This window comes from Homalodisca vitripennis, chromosome 6, assembly GCF_021130785.1.
Source record: "Homalodisca vitripennis isolate AUS2020 chromosome 6, UT_GWSS_2.1, whole genome shotgun sequence".
Classification (NCBI taxonomy): Eukaryota; Metazoa; Arthropoda; class Insecta; order Hemiptera; family Cicadellidae; genus Homalodisca; species Homalodisca vitripennis.
Window position 1 is genome coordinate 160,779,735 of NC_060212.1, and position 19,619 is coordinate 160,799,353.

The window sequence follows — 19,619 nt, forward strand, 5'->3', positions numbered from 1 at the left end:
CGCAAAAAGTACTTGCTCTGCCGGGACTCAAATCCGGATCTCTCACTTTCCGGGTGAATGTGCTACCATTACACCACAGAGCCCTCACTTTTTCTTTGATATATATCAAACATACACATACATAATAAAACTAATAGTTATTGTAGTTCAGACTTGAATATACCCATATTATGGTACTTTTATTATTTAATTTATTAGCTATACATCTTCGGTAATGTGTAAAATAACTAAACTGTATTTGTTCATCTTTATTTTATAGTAAATAAAATTGAAAATGCAAGAAAAATTTGGAATATTGTTGAAATGGAGTTAGTTAAAAAAACACTAAAGGCTTTGTCTGATAAAAATACTATGTATGTTTCTGTAAAGCAACAACTCAAATTTTTATTATGTAATGTATACTAAACAAAGAACATCGATGGATCGTGTACTTAGAGATCTGACTGTCAAGGAAACCACAGGAAATGGCAGAGACTGGATGACTACTATAATATTACTATATTAAGAGAGTCAAGCACATCCGAGAATACCGAGACGAATGGAGACTTGAACGCTGGGTTAGCGCAGATCGCGCGCTAGCTCTATCACAGAGGATCTATAAAAGAATTTATTAATCCTGGCGGTCCTTATAAGGATAATGGAAAACTATGATCAAATTATTGCATTGTCATCGGTCCTTGATACGTATGCAAAGTTTCACATTAATCAGACTTCTGGAAATTGGTGAAAATTATGCTCAAAGATTCCGTTACATAGATACAACCGAAGCTAATAAAAGCGTGTTAAAAAATAAATTTGAGGTGGTTTTTTTTGGCACTAATGAGATTGGAATATGTAAAGAAAATGATTTATTTGATTACAAGAGTTATAAGGATGAGATTCTACCAAAAAAGAAACCTACAAATTCATTTTTGTAGGCAATACAGGAGGCAGAAAATTATTCAATCTTGACTATAGACATGACTGTAGACAATGATGAAGAAATTTTTATTTAATCCTGAAAATGATGAAATCCATGATGAAAATAGTATTTTTTCTGAAATTACATCCCAACTGGAATTTGAAAAAAGAAAGCTGAAACTTCATTGCGCTTGGCTGAGGAGGAATCGGAAGAAATATGCCGGAAATATAATAAAAATATACAGAATCTTAACCCTAGAACTGGCGGTCATTTCATCCAGTAGTGTCGGGCTGTTTTGGAGCTTCGCGCAAGGTTTTTTTAAAAAAATTATTAAAAATATAAAATAAAAGCAATATAAATAAGAGTATATATTTTTGTGTTCAGAATTAAACGTAGAATTGCACTATATTGTAATATTAACCATCAAAAATTTTCTAATAAACACTTTTTTTAATCAAATATAAAATTTACGAAAAATATTTCTTAAATTTGGGGGGGACCATACCTAGCAAATGAAGTTATAGTGAGAAATATTTATAAGTGAGATAGCCATTCTGTGTCAAATTTTATCTAGTTTCAGAAAAACATAAACATTATACACATTTATGAAAGCATCATAAAGCTATAGAACAAAAAGCAGCGATGCGTATAAATTCTGAAAATCGGGTGTACACGTAAGACTTTGGTAAAACAAGTTTTGCTAATACATTTATCTATGAATACATGTTATTTTGCATATTTTATTACTTAGAATAAAATAGAATATACAGTAGTAATGAAATAATTACCATAAAATTATTTTTTGAAAAGTAAAAAAAGTTAAATTTTGCCATTATTCAAAAATTTTGCGAAAAATTTTTCATTCAGCAAAATATATAATAGTTTCTAAAGCTTGTACTATATAAAAATTTATAAATTTATGGTTTATAAGTAATAGGAAATATTATGTAGTTAGAAAACTATAAATATAACTAAAGATATTGAAAAAATATAGAATAACCCAAACAGTTATTATATATAACCAAAGAAATTACAGGAAATATATATTTTATTGTGAAAACTATCTATTTACCAAAAATAAATAGTTACTTCGAGCTAAAAGAGTGCTATAAATAACGTTTAGTAAGTGAAAACAATAACAAACTATGTGAAATGAATTTTAGCCAAGTCATTTTGCCATAGCCTACACAAATCCGGTAATTTCTCAAACATATTTCAGTAAAATAGAAATTGATTTATTCTAAAATATATATGTTTACACTACTACGACATCAAACAACACACTACACATTAAATACGACACTAAAACACGCGTAAAACTATTAAAACTTACAAATATCCACAGCTCGGCACGAAAGTGATACAGAACGGAACGGCAGCGGCAATATGGCGGTCACAACAAACGGCATCGCGTTTTCTTTTACGTTCAAAATAACAAGCTTGCTACGTCATAACCATAATACAAAGAGGAATAAAACTCATCTGTTCCTTAGCATTTTTCTTCCCGAATCCAATGGTGCATGAATTATATCGATACGTTACCGGAGTATATTATAAAAAGTAATTATACGAGGGAATGTTTGATCGACAAAATTTTGACGGTTAACACCACAAAAGCGGCATTAACCGACATAATTATGTCGATTAACAGTTCTAGGGTTAAAGATTCACATTGTATTAATATTTTAGATCCCATATCTTTGACATTTGTTTCAGCCAAAACAGCATTTCCATTGCAAGATTTACATATTAAATATGTCCTCAAAGCTTCAGACAACAACTCCATATCCATCAACCTATAGCCTACAGGATTCTTCACAATAACATTGAACTTAAGTTTGAGGTTAGGCCTAGGTGAAATGGTTATATCTAGTTTTAATTTCTTACTTGATGAAGACATGCATTCTGTCTGGGCACTTGTAAAACTGTTACCACCAAACTTCCTCTTTTTACACCTGTAAGGCCTAACTACCTTTATGTTTCCCCATTTTACTTGAAGAAGACTTTACACACAAAACTAGACTTCAAAACACAACAACATCAAACACTGTAAACAATGAACATTACACTGATGACAGTAGAAACCTGACAACATATAATGAATAATACATGAGTAGGCCAAAGAGTATTCAAAAATCCATGTTGGTAAAGTTATAAAATATAAGAAATGTACACTACAACCAATAGTGGATTGATGCACCAAAAATCTAGGTTTATGTCACAGGAAATGTGCGAACATAGTTTCACTATTTTTATTGTGAACTTCGTTATAAAATGAGATATTGTAATAAAAACTTTACAGAATTGTTCACAAAAGACTAGGGAAGAAGAAAATAATATTTGTAAAAAGTTAATTTTTTTGACATTTTTACTGTACCGGCCCTCACTTAATTAGTCACATTTAATATAGTTACATTAGCAAAAAATAAACAACTTTGATATTTTGATACACTTAACATGTAAATTAATAAGACAATATTAACTAAATAAAACCTAACTAACAATTTAAAAATGCATTATTTACAGTTAATACATTATCACCATAGATTAAAACTAATTTATATTTGATAACTGACACTATATTTTGTATTATTCTATAAATCTGTACATTACGTGACACAATAATTTTGACACTATTCTATGTACAATACCTGTACTCTCAGGCTACAGTACAGCCTTTGTACTTTTTTATTCTCAGTTCATAAGAATAAAGAAGTTTTGAATTTGAATTAGTGCTAAAAGGATTAAACATGATGAGGGTTTTATTTTGTTTTAATTTAGAGTAAATTCCATGTATAAATAATGTTAGCAATTGGGGTTCAGGTGTCCATGAGGTTCAGTACACGGAACAGTTGCTGCTGGAGCAGCTGGAAGTATGTGCTGAATATGTAGAGAAGGCTGAGCGATACGAATGTCTGGGTGATCTGTACCGATTGATCGTGCCGATACACGAGCGCCGCCGCAACTTCCAGGCACTAGCCCAGAGTTACCAAGCACTACACCAGGCGTATACAAAGCTGGTGCAGGTGCAGCGGTCAGGCAGGCGCCTCCTCGGCCGATTCTACAGAGTCGCTCTCTTTGGTCAGGTAATTATAAATTTGTTTTGTTTCTAATACAAAAATAATTATAATTAAAAAATTCTGGATAGGTCTACTAATATTGAAGTTAATATAATAAATTATTATAACATTTGGACCGGAATCATTTCTTATTTAAAACAAAAATATGGTGGCTGAGTGATCCGATGTTCTCTCATACTTCAGATAGTGCAGAAAGTCCTTAAGAGAGTACTAAATACAAATGTGGGAATATCCAAGCCAAATCTCAAATCCAACAAATCTTCGAAAATGTTTTGGATTCGATAATTTACTGACAGGATTTGACAATTGAATCTGCTGAGATCTGCCATGTTACTAAATTATGGACAGAAATCACGTTCATGTCCCACCATTTTCAGAAACGTTTGAAGAACATTTATGTTGCAGGCTGCTCGCCTAGTGTCCTGAAATTGGTTGTCATCCTCCTTCTGCAATTCAATCAATTAGTATCTTTCTTTAATGTGCATTGTATGTGATATTCGATGGACACTGGTGATGTTACAATAGGCAATGGAAATGTCCAAGTAGAGGCCAAGTTTTTATTGTGTGAGCATTATTGTAATCTTGCTAATAGCGGTAGAAGCCAGATTGTAAATTCGATGATTTAATTTATATTCACTCCACAACTTATTTTGATTCAAAGTTCACAAAAATCTACATGGAGATAATCTAAAGATATTGTGATAATCTAAAAAATACTTGATTTGAAATTGTATTATTATGTTTGTGTACTTAGGAAGTCTTCTGGTTAACAAAAGCTGATCATCAATGAAAGAATTACTTATTTCTAAAATTTGTCTTTTGTCCTTCTATTTATATGAAAAACCACAGATAAATAACTATATTAACAATTATTGTGATTTTTGAATAAAATGTGACGACTTGCAGTTATTATTTTCTTTGTTCGCGTGTCGCCATAAGTTTGCTTATCTATGCATAAATGAATGTTGCTCAGCCATCAACAAGCAAATGTTTCCCAAAACCTGTCCTAGTCTTTTTTATGTGTGATAAACTATTATAGATTACTACAGTTGCAAAATATGGTCTTGTAAGTATAATTTTTAGCTTTTAGTTTATATTTCTTGTGTCTATGTTTGTGCATCACTGCCCTTATGCTCCTTCTGTGTGTAGATATCTGCAAAAAAGAAACTGAGAGTTACTAGTTTTTATGTACCTTATAATTATTTTAGTTTTAGTAATGAGTACTTTACTAATAATAGGTGTGTATAAGACTTCGTCACAGTACTCCTTGAACAATACATTGGTCATGTAGGCCTTCCTTTGGTACTTTTATGTCAGGAAGATTTTAACATTTTTTGAATGCCTTTGGAAAGGACATTTGGATTTACCTATCATGAGAAGGGGTAGTTTGTGATTTCCAGTAGTTGTGTTGGTACAATTATAGCTATTAACGTGGTTTTTGCTAATCTTGTGACCAGGAGGACTAGATCCTCGTATGGAAGCTAAAGTTAGGCAAATCTTTGTGATTTAAGCCTGTTTCATGTCCATTATAAACAAAAACAGTCACAAGAAGCTGATTCAATTTTGAACTTTTCAATTAAGTTTTTGCCCTCTTTGATGTTTGAAATGAAAAATTCTTTATTTTTACAGGCACAGATATAGGGCCACATGGTTTTTTCTTACACTTAACCCGCAACAAGAAATAATAAATGAAATATTACCTTGAAAAATCAAACAAATAATTACATTTAAATAACACATTTTAACATATTTAAAAATATTAAAACATATTTTTTATGTTTTAAGTGTGTGCTGAGAGCTTTTCTCCACTTTAATATAACCCATCTCAAAATTCTATAGCCAGCCATTACTTCACTGAAATTTCTTCTGGTCGATTTACTGTGACATGCTTCTGGCGCTGCTGGGCTGAATTGATGTTGCTGCCTAGTCGTAAGAGAACGCTTTCACGTTTTTATTATTTTAACAACTATATTTGAACGAAATATTATATACTATACTGATAAAGATATTAAGTACTAATATGGTAGTATTTGAAAAGTTATTAAGATAATTCAATATAACACAATCGTCAACTTGGACGTGCCATCTTAGCAGAAAAAAAATTATTAGTAAAACACTGCTAAAACAACATAACAATATGTCAGCAAAACAGTACTTACAGTAAGTTAACGATACTTCCAATAATTCTGTACAATAGCAGCACAAGTCGTAAGGAATTGTGTTGAAAACAACTAAATCACTGAAAAATGACATGTATTACTGCTAGATAGCATTCCTAGGCATGAAGCATTTAAGGAACAAGAATACAAATACTGTTAATAGAAATTTCTATTAACAGTTCTAAAAGTACCTCGCTGTATAATAGCAGCACAATGCAGAGAGCAATGATAATGCATTTGAGGCGATCGGACTCATTGTGGTGATTCGAGGTGATTGTCTGGGAGAGGATCAAACTTAGTCATTAATTCAAACTTCAAACTTTATCAACAAAAAGCTTCACTTTTTCACAACTGACAGGACCTGGATGGGAGTCCATAACATCTGTTGCTATAAGAGTTACTCTAACATAGTTTTTTATTTACTGATGTTTACATGGACTTCCTAAATGAAATCCCATCTTCGCTCTCAAGGAAGGATGCAAAATCTGCAGTACATTTATGCAAGTTGTTTTTTTTTTCAAATTGATCCAGATAATTGGCAATTTCGATAATAATTGGAGTTTGGATTTCTATTGTAGTACTGGCCATCTCAAACTGTATTGACTCATCCCGTTATACTGTTTAATATTCTCACAATTTCGTTAACCATGATCAGTTTCTCCTCAAAGGAGTTGTGTATTTCTCAAATAATTAATAATTACTGTGCAGTGTAGGTAAATAATTTGCATATTCTTTTGATTCTTTTTTTAGCTTTCAAATTAGAAAATATACAAATATTATATTTGTAGCATATTTATTTAAAATAATATGAAAAAATTTCTACTACCTCTAATTATTAACTGTTATGACAATTTCAGGCATATTTTGAAGACGAGAGCGGTGTAGAGTTTGTGTACAAAGAGCCTAAAGTCACATCTCTGAGTGAAGTATCTGAGAGACTTCTACATCAGTACAGCAACAAGTTTGGAGCTGACTGTGTCAAAATAATCATGGATTCAGCTCCGGTAAGTTTAGTTCACTAATAAAAATAACGTGTAGCTTTAGAATATTTATGTCATAGAAATGAGCTGTTCAAATTCAAATTCAAATTCAAATGACTTTATTTGTATTATATATACCAGGGGTGCCCAACCTTTTTTACCCAAGGGCCACATTGTAAAGCCTTTATGGCCAGGCGGGCCAACATCCCAGGGGATTTGGAACCCCAAACAAAACGTATTGTCCGGGGTTTGTTCCAGAAATCTTGTGCAAAATATGAGTTTTAAGGTTATTTGGCCCTTGTTTCCTGATTATTGTACTTTCTTATTATTTATTAGTTGTTAGGTAAAGGTTTATAATATATTATGTTTTTAGGTTCTTTTAGTAGAAATAAATATAAACCCAGACTTTTGGATGTTTGCTCTAATTCTGAGGGAACAATAAAAAAGTCACCAATAAATTGAATACATTGATTTTGATTAATCCTACTAGGATACTAGGAAATACAAATTACGTGGCGAGTGGTGACCTTGAGTTGGGTAGGGTTTCGCCGCACCGCGCGCTGTGCCATGCTTTACGCGCGCTCTATTCGCCAGCCGGCAGCCACCACTGTAGTCAGTGAAATCTGTCTGCAACTACTTTACTTCTTTCAACACTCATACTCCACCAAATGAATACGGCTCGTTCTACGTGAAATCGGCTGGACTGCTTGGTTCTCAAAATTTGTATTTATTTAATATTTCAAATGCTTGTAAACAAATTTGGTTGTTTTGGCAACAAGGCGGACCACATAAAACTGACTCATGGGCCGAATCCGGCCCGCGGGCCGTAGGTTGGGCAGCCCTGATATATACAAAAGGGTGAATTGAGCTGTTGAGTTTGGTATGACTGGAAATCAAGTGAATTAGATTAAATGCCTTTTTTCACTAATTTTACACATAGAACATGTTTTAAAGTTCAAAATGTAATCTTTATTTGTTTATTTACATTTGTATGTATTTCAATATTAACTATTTAATGGCACTATAATTCTGGTAAAAATGGTTGAACCATAAGGGTGGCCACCCGACCGGGGAAACCGGGAATAAGCCGGAAATTTTTCTGAGAACCGGGAAAATTTTAAAAATGATTTTTTTGTCTCCAAGAACTTATAAAATCAAGACATAATTTGACAGCTTCTTGAATCAAGAACTGATTAATCACGAAACATCGTATTTTATGCGACGTGGCTTGTGAATGAAGATCGAGATATGTTTGTGACCTACATCTGACGCCAGTTGATCTAAGGTTACCTCCACTAGTGTAGTGAGTTATCTTGGTTAGTTCTACTTCTGTGTCGTGGTAAGCCTCCGACCGATCTTTTCCGACTTCGGAACTAAACGAGTGGTACGCTTTTAAGTGGTAACGCGCAGAGCGGTAGTAACCGCGATACAAACAGGTATTTTGTACTAAAGTATTATTCAGTCGCAGAAGTGGGGTCTTCGGACGAAGTTGTCCAACTCTTATTCTTTAGAGAAAATAGTGTTTTGTATAGACATGTGTTAGATAGATAGGACAGACCTAAAATGTACACTGTTATAAACAGTCTTCAGAGTTCGGTTCGTTGAATAATATAATGTTTGACGGTCTGATAAGAGGTTCAGCCCAGGTTTTTGAGTACACCAGAATGTCAGTTGGATTTATACAAAGCTTAATAAGATACCTCTTGGAGAAGAAAGTAGTGGGTTAGTTACAACAAGTAATGTTGAGAAGGGGGCGTTTGCGTCCTGTTGCACAGCAATAACAGACTGAGCTGAGGGTTGAGCGGCAGGAGAAACATTTATTTTTTAGAATTGGCGGGGATAAGCGCCATCGTGTGGTTCTGCCCTTCTGCTCACGTCTGCCATGGCTAGTGTGGGGTGTTCCCCATATGTACGACACAAACATTAAATTTTAAGTCCACGCCCAATCTAGCTGTCACCGCCCACCGCTAATCTCTCGTATCGCGGCCGACGCTTTGGTTGGTCTATGAACGATTGCTCCTCACACTTTCCGATTGTCATCAAATTACAAAGGAAATGATGTTATGTTTTGATATCACGGTCACATCCAAATCTCGACTGAACGGAGTTTACACCGGCAAAAAATGGCACAAGTTTTGTATCCAATTAAACTCGCTAGTCTAAACGGGCACAAGAGCTCACGGGAGCGCTGCCGCAACCAGTGCCGGAAAGTTGGTTACAAGAACTGGAGAATAGTGTCGGCTATTAAAATTTCAATTATAAACATTGCTGAGATATCACTGCCGTGTGTGAACAGACTTTGTCTTGACTCCTGGAACAACCAGCGATACAACTGTAGCAAGTACTTGCGACAGTTCTCATGAGTAAAATTGCTTATATTGTTCACATTATGCTACAGTAGTTGTGCAAATTCTCTCGCAACTTTACTTTCCAGTATAAACGCAACTTAATGTTGTTGCCAGTCTACAAACGGCAGACGACCAGCCGATCGAATCAGCCACGCTCATCAGGTTTCGTCGTCAGAGCGGCGCGGCAATGGTTGGACAACGGCTGGAAATCCCGTCAGTTCTTCGGTCAACTATTTACCGGAACAACTTCTTCGCACACATGACGATCGTTCGGACGATTCGAACTGTTCAAACCAAGTAGTCCAACGTGCATGACGATCTTTATATCTTGTTTTTTCGTACTCCTTGGCTGTAGACTAACTGACCGAGTCTGCACTGTCTATTCGTGAACAAAAACTATCGGTAGTACTCAAATTAGCGATTAGTAAAACATCTTATTGTAGTTTTTTGTGTATAAAACGATTTAGAAATATATAGCAACAGAATAACGTAATTTATAAATAATATTATAATTGGAGTTCGTTTTTTATGTGTCTATATTTTTCGACTAGCGTGTCTGCTGGTTCTATGCGCGGACTTTAGCTCCTCGATAGTAAATAGATGATCGCTAATTCATATTTTATCCGTACGTCGTACTTTGTGTAGTTGTAAATAAACATATTCTCTATAAATATACATCCATACATTTTTACGTAAATGTAATATATTCTGGAAGCTCATTTTATAACCTACCATTTCTGTTACATTCAAAGGAAAAATGACGGAATTTTAAATATATTCATTTCCCTGCATCTTTGCAAATTCCATTGAAGTAACGTGGTATTCTTATGTTTCCCCCTTCCCCACTAAAGATAAATTAATTAAATAGAGTTCAGATGAAAGTATTTGGTTTACTTGTTGATTGTACTGAACCGACCTTGTGTACCGGCGAAATCATTGTCTCGTACTGAAAGTTTGTACACCGCTAGACCTCTGACCTGCAATACTGGGCTGCAGTCTGTCCCATGGTAGCGCTGTGTTGGTATTTATTTCTTATCTTTGTATTTCCAAATTGGATACATGTATTTTCTAAACATCACAGGAAGGAAAGTCATTAGGTATACACAATGTTATGTCGAACAACGAAAGACACAGAGATAAAAACTAAGGAGCTTAAAATAGGTGATAGCGATAAATCGTCACCGAATTTCTCGTATATCGCTAGCGACGAAATGCTAGAGCACTGCAGCATTGTGGCATTTCTTGCAAATACTGCTAGTGACGGTAAAACGTCATCATTGCACTTGGCGTAAGGGCTAAATACAGTACTACAGTTGTCTATTTGGTTTGAAGATGGACTAGATAATCGGAAATTTTAGACCGGGAAAACCGGGAATTTGAAAAGAGATTTTGAGTGGCCACCCTGACCATGTTCCTATCACAAACAAGTTCTTTGCCCACTTGTATTTCAAGTTTGAAATCAGTAACATTTGTCAATTTGTGTTAAGATGGTTACTAAATAACAATTATACCAGTTTACTGGCGCAGTTGTTTTTTTTTTGCTGTAACTTTGTAAACATTCTCTGATTATAGTGACAGTTTATAGACACCTTTTACGTTCTTGATGGACGTGTTCATTTTCGTATACATTTTTGTACACTGAGTTTAATACTGTTGATTCTGTGAACATATCTGTACCTGTATGTCTACCTTTACATATTGTTGAAAATCAGACAAAATCACAGATGACTGCTTGTAATTATCCGAGTGTAGGTTTTTAAACTCATTTTTTTGTATAATACTTAAAATATACTTATGGTAGGTACTTCTTCAGCATTTGATATAAACTTTCAATATTTATTATTGTCATAAACTGCTGTTAAATTTCTCTGTTTAACCCTTTCTGTAAGACAATATCATTAGTTTATTGTTGTTTGTTGTTCTTTTTAGACCTTTAACATTATTTTACTTTGTAAATCTTAAATTATTAAGGACCTAATAGGACCTTGTTAAAATCATGTTGTTGTCCATCTGACTCTTGATAGATAGGGTCTAGAGACTTAAAACTTTGGATTAGTGATGGTTTAAAGCCGAATTCTGAATCTTCAACCAAGACTAGATTCAACATTCGAATCTGCAGAGATCTGCTGTGTCATTAATTATCGGCTAATGAAAAATTACCTGAAACATGTTTTTGCCATGCTTTGATTTTTATAAACCATACATATATAACCTAATTAAATTATTATTGTGCTTTTGCAAACATAATTTTCTTGCATAGAACAAATATTTTCTATTACTGAGTAACACAAATCACTGATCGCTAAAACTTAATTTTGTTGTACTTTGTGTATGGAAACCTGTAGATATGTAATCTAATTAACAAATTATTATTTTAAAATAATATTTTGCCTACCGTTAGTACTTTCTTTTATTATTTTTGTGCATGGCCATGAATCTGCTGCATATATTTGCAGATGACCGCTGATTGGGTGTCGGAAATTAGTTAATACTAAAACTTTTTTTTTTAATGAAGAACCTTGGATATAAAACCTAACATATAAAATTCTACGCTTTTTAAAGTAATATTTCCCTTGCAGTTTAAATGTTTCTGCGATCAAGTGTATATGTGAGGATGTTAGCAGCCATATTTTTCCTTTTACAATTTTCGTAGTTGTATAAATATTTCCTCTATAAAATATATTATAATTATATTTTAATATTTTTTTATCATGACTAGAGTTGGCTTGAAACTTTTCAAACATTTCAAGTTTAATATAAATTTAATAAGTGATACAAATTTATGGTCATATTTTGCTGGAGATGAAAAGCATATATTCTGGATATTATAATTTATCAAATTAAAATATAATGTTGGGAATATGTCTTTGTTCTTAAAATATAGCTACTTCTCTGAACCTCTGCAAATCCCTTTACAATAGAGTGGTATTTTTGTATTACTTTTAATATTATCAGACAGTTTCCAAAGTTGTAAGAATGAAAGAAATTGGATTGGTGATAATTTAGTTTAAATCATACTTTGGTTAAAAAGATGCTATTAGGATTCAAAATTTGAGAATAGATTTTTTAAGATCGAAATCGGATTTGAGATTTGAAAATTCTAGTTTTGCCCATCACTACTTGGGACATAAGTTCCCCTTGGTCCGAGGAAGAAATCTATTTAATTTGGGGTCATGAGATAAAAATTAAAGCTATAAAAATAAAATTCTAACATTTTTACATTGTCTTATGGGCAAATAGATAGCAATGAGAAAGTCACAGAATAACAAATTTTAAACCACATGCGACATTCCAGATGGCAGCTTGTGACTTGGATCCAAAACTCGCCCATGTTCAGGTGACTCATGTCACGCCTTACTTCGACAAGACTGAGGCAGAGGAGCGACAGACAGAGTTCGAGCAAGCTCATGATGTCCGACGCTTCATGTATGAGACACCATTCACTCTGGACGGCAAACCTAGAGGGACACCTAGTCAGCAGTGGAAGAGAAGAACAGTCCTGACCAGTAAGGATATGATGAATTCCCAATTCAGAAAAGTAGTTATTGACATATGTTTTAAAACAACACTTTAACAATATTATTTATATAAAAATAAATAGTATTGGAAAAGTGTAGTTTTAATAACATTTACAACTATTTTAAAAGAAAGTTATCAATTCTAATGCCTGGAAACAACTTGTCAAATCAGAGTTAATTCCAGTTTTTGTGTATTAGTTTGTAAATTTGTACTCAGTAATTGATAAGAAATGAAGTGGGGTTAAAGGACTGAAGGTAATACAGCAGACTTTGTTGTTCTGTTGTGTTGTATAATTATATAACTAAGCACTGAGTTAAACAAAAGTGTCTCACTACTGCTAAAAGGACTTGATTATCCCAAATGGAAACACAATATTAACATTGTGCTAAGCAATATTTATGGACTCAAACATGTATCAAATAAAATTCATGTATCAAAGTGTTTACAAAACTTCAAATAATTATATTAAAAATATTTATTATTTATTGACTGAGTATAAATAACTGTTGGATTTGTACAAAATCAAATATACATGAATGGATGAACCCATTTGACTGTTTCTTGACAAATATTTGCTACCATTATTCCCTGTTTTTACCAATTTTAAAATCTATCAAAATAACTTGTACTATTTTTTTCAGCTGAATACTCATTTCCTTATGTAAAGAAACGACTTCGGGTGATAGAGCGGACGGAAAGTGAGCTGAGTCCAATAGAAACAGCAATAGATGAGATGCGACAGAGAGTTTCGGAACTAGCAGATGTTGTATGTTCTCAGCCTCCCGATGTCAAGAAACTACAGCTTAGACTCCAGGTGCGTGTTAACCTTCTTTGTAACAACGGAAAAACTATAAGTTTTAATAGATTTATAAAAATATATAGAAAACAGATCAGTAAAAATATTAGGCGTTCTCATTGATTCAAAATTGGATTGGGAAATCCATATTGATTTTGTTTTTTAGGAAAATTTCTAGGGTGAGCTATCTTATCTGCAAATGAAGAGATATTGTTCCAATTGAATACCTTAGAATAGAATATTTAAGCCTTTTTGAGTCATATTTAAGCTATGGCCTCTTCAGTCAAGGACATCTGTATTGATTCAAAAAAAGTAATTCGCACAATGTGTTGTGCTGGCCCAGTGGAGCATTGTCACTCCTTGTTGATTAAACTTAAAGTGTTAACTGTGGTGAACTTTTATATTTTCAGTACGTTCATTTACGTAAAAAACAAATTTGTATATTTATCATCAGAGAAAATATACATAGTCATAATACATGTGGGAAAAACCAAATTAATATCCCAATGCATGGATTACAAAGACTGCCAAATCACACAAACTGTATAGTATACACTTTTTCAATTAATTACCACCATCTGCTGAAACTGCGCCTATAAGTATGTGTAGGACTAGAATGTACAGTTGGTTGATTAAAACTCCACTTTACACTATAAGAGAATTCTTTGTCTGTGAGATTGCTGTTGATTTTAATTAGGCTAATATATTCTTACTGTCTATTTTAATTAGGCTAATATAGTTTTACTGTTAATTTTAATTAGCACCTATTAAGATAGTTTTATGTATTTTAATTTTGACATCTATGGACAAAACCTATTTCATTGTGTATGGTTAATTCTCTATATGGTTAATAAAAATTCTTTGACTCAATAGAGGAATTATGTTAATGAGGGTATTATAATTATACAATTTTAATGTTATTACTACAGTTAAGACTATGTGACACTATTCAATGTACAATATGTCTCAGAACTAGTGAGTAAAGAATTATTGTCTATTACTTAATACATTCATATTTCTGATGTTATTTCAAAAAAGTCTAAATGACTCATTATCCCTTTGGGTTTTTTCTATTCTGTTTCTATTTTATTAGGTATGTTGACTGAACTCAGTGATCCAGTATGGAGAATTGAGAGACACAACTCCGTTTCAAAGGAAAAACATCGTAATTCTTAGAAATCACACGATTTTGTGGAATTGAACATTTATTCATTGTTATACTGACATTAATTTGAAAACGAATTAGTCAAAGTCATATGTTGTCAGTTTCTTTTACCTTAGACCATTGGATTGCACAATGCCAACTGCTGTATTTGTGGATGATGTCCTTTTAGATTAAATTCACTCTATTAAGTTCCTGAGGATGTACATTGATATACATTCCTGGGTATGAGGTCTGACCTGGGACAATCATGTTCACAATTAATGTGCCAGAGTTGTATGTGGCATATTTGCCTTCCAGAGCCTGGCAAAATTCTGTTTCCTCAGATCTTTTTATGGTGGGGTATTTTGGTATCTATTTGCATATTGTGTATGAATCAAGACTGTGGGGGATGTGCCAAACAAAGAGTGGAATGAGTTTTCAGGCATCAGAAAAAGGCGGTAAGTAATGTTGCAAAGTTGAATCACAGAGAATTTTATAGGGTGTTTTTATAATTTACCTTGTCCTAGGTCTGAGAGATAATCCTGAACTGTCATTCAAAGTTTGGAACATCTTTATGAGACCAGATGTAGGGGACAATTTTTGAGTCCATAACCATAGAATGGTGGTACCTCAGGACTAACCACAACTGGTGACGGTCTAATCATAAACTCCCTTAAAGTATAAAATCAAGTATCAATGAAGTACAGAACATAAAGGCCATAAAATCAAAATTGTCAAGTGGAGTGAATGAATATTCTTCAAAAATTGTGAAACACTGCTCTGAAGAGCTAACGCCGCCTTTAGTTAGCATAATCAATAAATCTTTCAGCCTTGGTGAGTTCCCCACAGCCCTTAAGCTCTCTAAAGTATACCCCAAACATAAAAAAGGTTCAACATCGGAAGTACAAAATTACCGCCCCATCTCTCTAATTTCAACGTTCTCAAAATTGAAGAAAAAATAGCTTTACACAGACTCATTGTTCACCTAAAACAAGAAAATCTGATTACTGAAAAGCAACATGGATTTTTGAAAGGAAAATCCACTTGCTCTGCAATCATCAGCCTTGTTGAACATGTTATTGAACAAATAGACAAAGAACAATACGTATTTGCATTCTTACTTGACTACAGCAAGGCGTTTGACTGCTTGGACACAACATCATCTCAAAGAAATTAACATCGCTGGGAATCAGAGACACAGATAACCACAGCTCCTGGTTTGTAAGCTACCTCACAGGCCGATCTCAAATAGTCGAGCTGCAAACCACCATTCGTGATGTAACTACCTCACACCAATCCAATCCACTACCTGTCACCCGTGGAGTACCGCAAGGATCTGTTTTGGGTCCAGTCCTCTTTGTCTTATTTGTGAATGACTTCCCAGCCTGCTTACATATATTATCACAATACTTCTTGTGTGATGTTTGCAGACGATACAACATTGTTGATCAAGAATGACTCTGCTGAAAGAGTGTATGAAAGCGCCACAAACTCTCTCATTAACCCTTTTAACCCCGGCCATTCAATCAAGTGATGTGCCAGAAATCCCAAGCCATTTTCAGACAAAATGTAAGGGTTTTGTAAAAAATTCATAACTCAGTTATTTATTAAGATATTTAGGTAATTATTTTTTTGTTCTACTTCTTTATACATGTAGCTTACAGAAATATACAAATAAAATTATTATTTTGAAAGAAAATTTTTTTACATACATATACATATATAAAAAATAAATAAAAATGAAAACATTTCAAGTTTGATCATGGAAACCATATAGATAAAAAAATATTTGACACAAAAATACCCATTTACTTTATGATATATTTAATCCTTAATAAAAGGAAACAAAAATTATAGGCCTACCTTATTTACAAGTGGAGTGACATCAATTTTTTGTAAAGCCATGTACATTTTTCTTTTTGCCATTTCTGGGCAAGGCAATGTAACAAGACCTTTGAAATTCACAGTACTTAAAATAAACATAAAACCAAAGTTATTTCTGACAAAATAACTAAAAATGTTCATAATATAAGTTTAAAAAAAGTTTTAAAACAATATTTACATCACTACAAAATGTTTTAGCACTTGTGGTAACCAAAACAATTGGGGTCACTAATCACATCCACACCATTTGCAACTAGGTTACTAATTAGTGTATTTTCACTTACGGGAGACTTTGAACGATGTCTTTTACTCATTTTGAAATCAAACACATAATAAACTAAACTTTAACTGCCGTACTTTACACTGCTTTAACCTAAAACTGTGAAGAAAACGGAATATTCACAACCACGTGATATACAGCTGTCTGCAACAAGCGTGAGCAGTCAGTCGAGACAAACTGCAATTGCTCAGTCACAGACTGACAAAATACGAAGTCAAACCATTAAAAACTAATATATTTCGATGCAAAATGTCTTTGTGCACAAGTCTGTGAAATTTCAAAGCATTTGGTGAAATAGGTGGCCAGTAAAGTAATAAAAAGTGCACGTCCGCACTATACGGACGTCGGGAGTTGACGCCATTTTTACGACGTCCATATAGTACGGACGTCGGGGTTAAAAGGGTTAAAGCCCTCAGTTACTGCAGAAGGAATGATTTAGCCATGAATCAATCAAAGACAGTTCACATGAACTTCAGCAAGAGAAAGGACCACATTCCTAACCCACCTGACGTATCAAGAAAAGACCATGTCAAATGCCTTGGTGTAACTATTGACAGCAAACTCAGAAGGACTGAGCATGTCAACCAAGTTTGCAAAAAAATCAGCACTGGTATATATGTAGTACGCAGAATAAAATGCATCAGCACCCTGGAGGCAGCAAAAACAGCTTACTATGCTTTGGTGGAAACTCATCTGAGATTTTTGGACTTGCTGTTTGGGGTGGATCCTCAGCAGGAAATCTTAACAGAGTACTCCTCTTGCAGAAAAAAAGCTATCCGAACCCTAGCGGAACACCAACAAAGCTGTCGACAAGCATTTAAAACCAACATAGCTTTAATAATAAAACACAATAATGATCTGTATGACATGTTTAATACTATGCCTGAACACCCACAAACAAGTTTTGATAGTGTTGTAAATGTCTGTTTAGAATGTCTTTGTTTACCATTGTGAATGGGTATAAGTTAGAAAAATAACCCTATTTCATCAAATAAATAAATACTTTAAAATTAATAGTAAGATTAGATATGTATCAGAAATATTAGAATAAAATAAAAAGTCGAGGTTTTGAGCTAATGTTGAACTAATAACTGGCCTATATTTATTTGTGCCAACAATTTAAGATATTCACTGAAGATTATCTCAATTAATTTCAGGGCAGTGTATGTGTGCAAGTGAATGCTGGGCCACAGGCATATGCTAATGCCTTTTTAGAGCCCAGTCAGGCTTTGCAATTTCCAGATGAAAAAGTTGAAGAACTAAAGGATGTTTTCAGGTAAATGTATATGTAGTTATTTGTCAATACATCAAGGAGTACTACTGTAATAATTGTTTACTGGTTTGTGCCTTTTTAGTGTAAAACTGATATTAACAAATTCTAAAGATTTTTGAGTAGTATATGTACTCCTCACCTAGTTTAATATGGCTTCATCAATGAGATCATTAACAAATTTAGAAAAAAAGGTTTGAGACAAATTTGAAGAATGTCGTAAAAAAATTGCTGCTTGTCTTCATGAGTAAACAACACAAAACAAATAATATTTACACAATTTTTATGAAAACTTTTAGTTTTGAATTTTGTTTTAGGGAACAAGATATTATGTATGCATATTTTTGTCCAGCAATTGTTTGTTACTTATAACAAGGACTGCTGCCTAGCTCATTTTTTCTATGAGAATTTCAAAATATCTAAAGGCTAAAATTAGTAAGCCTAGAACTGATTTTGATACTACTAACTTGTACTAAAATTATTGCTGGAGTGGGAAGGTAATTCAGGATTTGACTTGAGCTTTCAATATTAAAACGATAAATCTACTGTGGCAGAGAGTTTGTGCGGGTGTGCTACGCAGCGCTGCAGTTAAACAGCCAAGTGATGCGATCAGATCAGGCTGAGTATCAAGCAGCACTGAAGCAGAACTTCCACAAGTTTGTGGTAGAGTTGTCAGCCCTGCTGGCAGAGTCCCTGTGGCCCGACCAGGAGGTGGGTTCATTCAAACGCAACAGTCAGGCACTGTTCAGTGCTATCAGTGGCGCCAACAGTAACTCCAGCGCCGCCTAGACATTCCACCTCGTTCCTGCTGCAGGGTGGCCACCACTACCACATCGGTTATCCACATTGAAGCATTTGTGAAATAGGATAATTCAAAGGTTCATTTATCACTTATGTTCACAAGATTCCACAGATTTATACAAAATACTTTAAAAATATATATGTAATTTATATTAGAAAAGGTATTGTGTAATGCCTTAAAGCAAAGTTCAAGGAAGTATATAGTTTTTAAACCATGACTTCTAACAACATTTATTACTTTTAGCTATTTTTGCTTATTTTTAACTCTTATTTGCTACTTTACGCAGTATGTGTAAAAGATATTAAAAAGTAACTTTACTGAAACAATTATGTCTATTATGTTAGCATATCATGTTATATTTTTAAAATTCTTTTTAAAGATGTCTGTATGAATTTGATTGTAACAAATTCTTGTATGGAACAGAAATTTAAAGGAATAAGTAATTGGCACTTAATA

General features: G+C 33.5%; 1 protein-coding gene across 1 annotated transcript in view; it reads left to right on the forward strand.

The window, feature by feature from the left end:
* LOC124365105 (dedicator of cytokinesis protein 9) overlaps positions 1-19,407 on the forward strand; it is a 164,775-nt gene extending 145,368 nt beyond the window's left edge. The window contains exons 33-38 of the mRNA XM_046821046.1: positions 3,725-3,987; positions 6,998-7,144; positions 12,764-12,974; positions 13,629-13,801; positions 18,249-18,367; positions 18,916-19,407. Of these exons, the coding sequence (XP_046677002.1) occupies positions 3,725-3,987; positions 6,998-7,144; positions 12,764-12,974; positions 13,629-13,801; positions 18,249-18,367; positions 18,916-19,150 (1,148 nt within the window). The 3' untranslated portion in view covers positions 19,151-19,407. The remainder of the gene's footprint in view (positions 1-3,724; positions 3,988-6,997; positions 7,145-12,763; positions 12,975-13,628; positions 13,802-18,248; positions 18,368-18,915) is intronic.
* Positions 19,408-19,619: the final 212 nt, after the last annotated feature.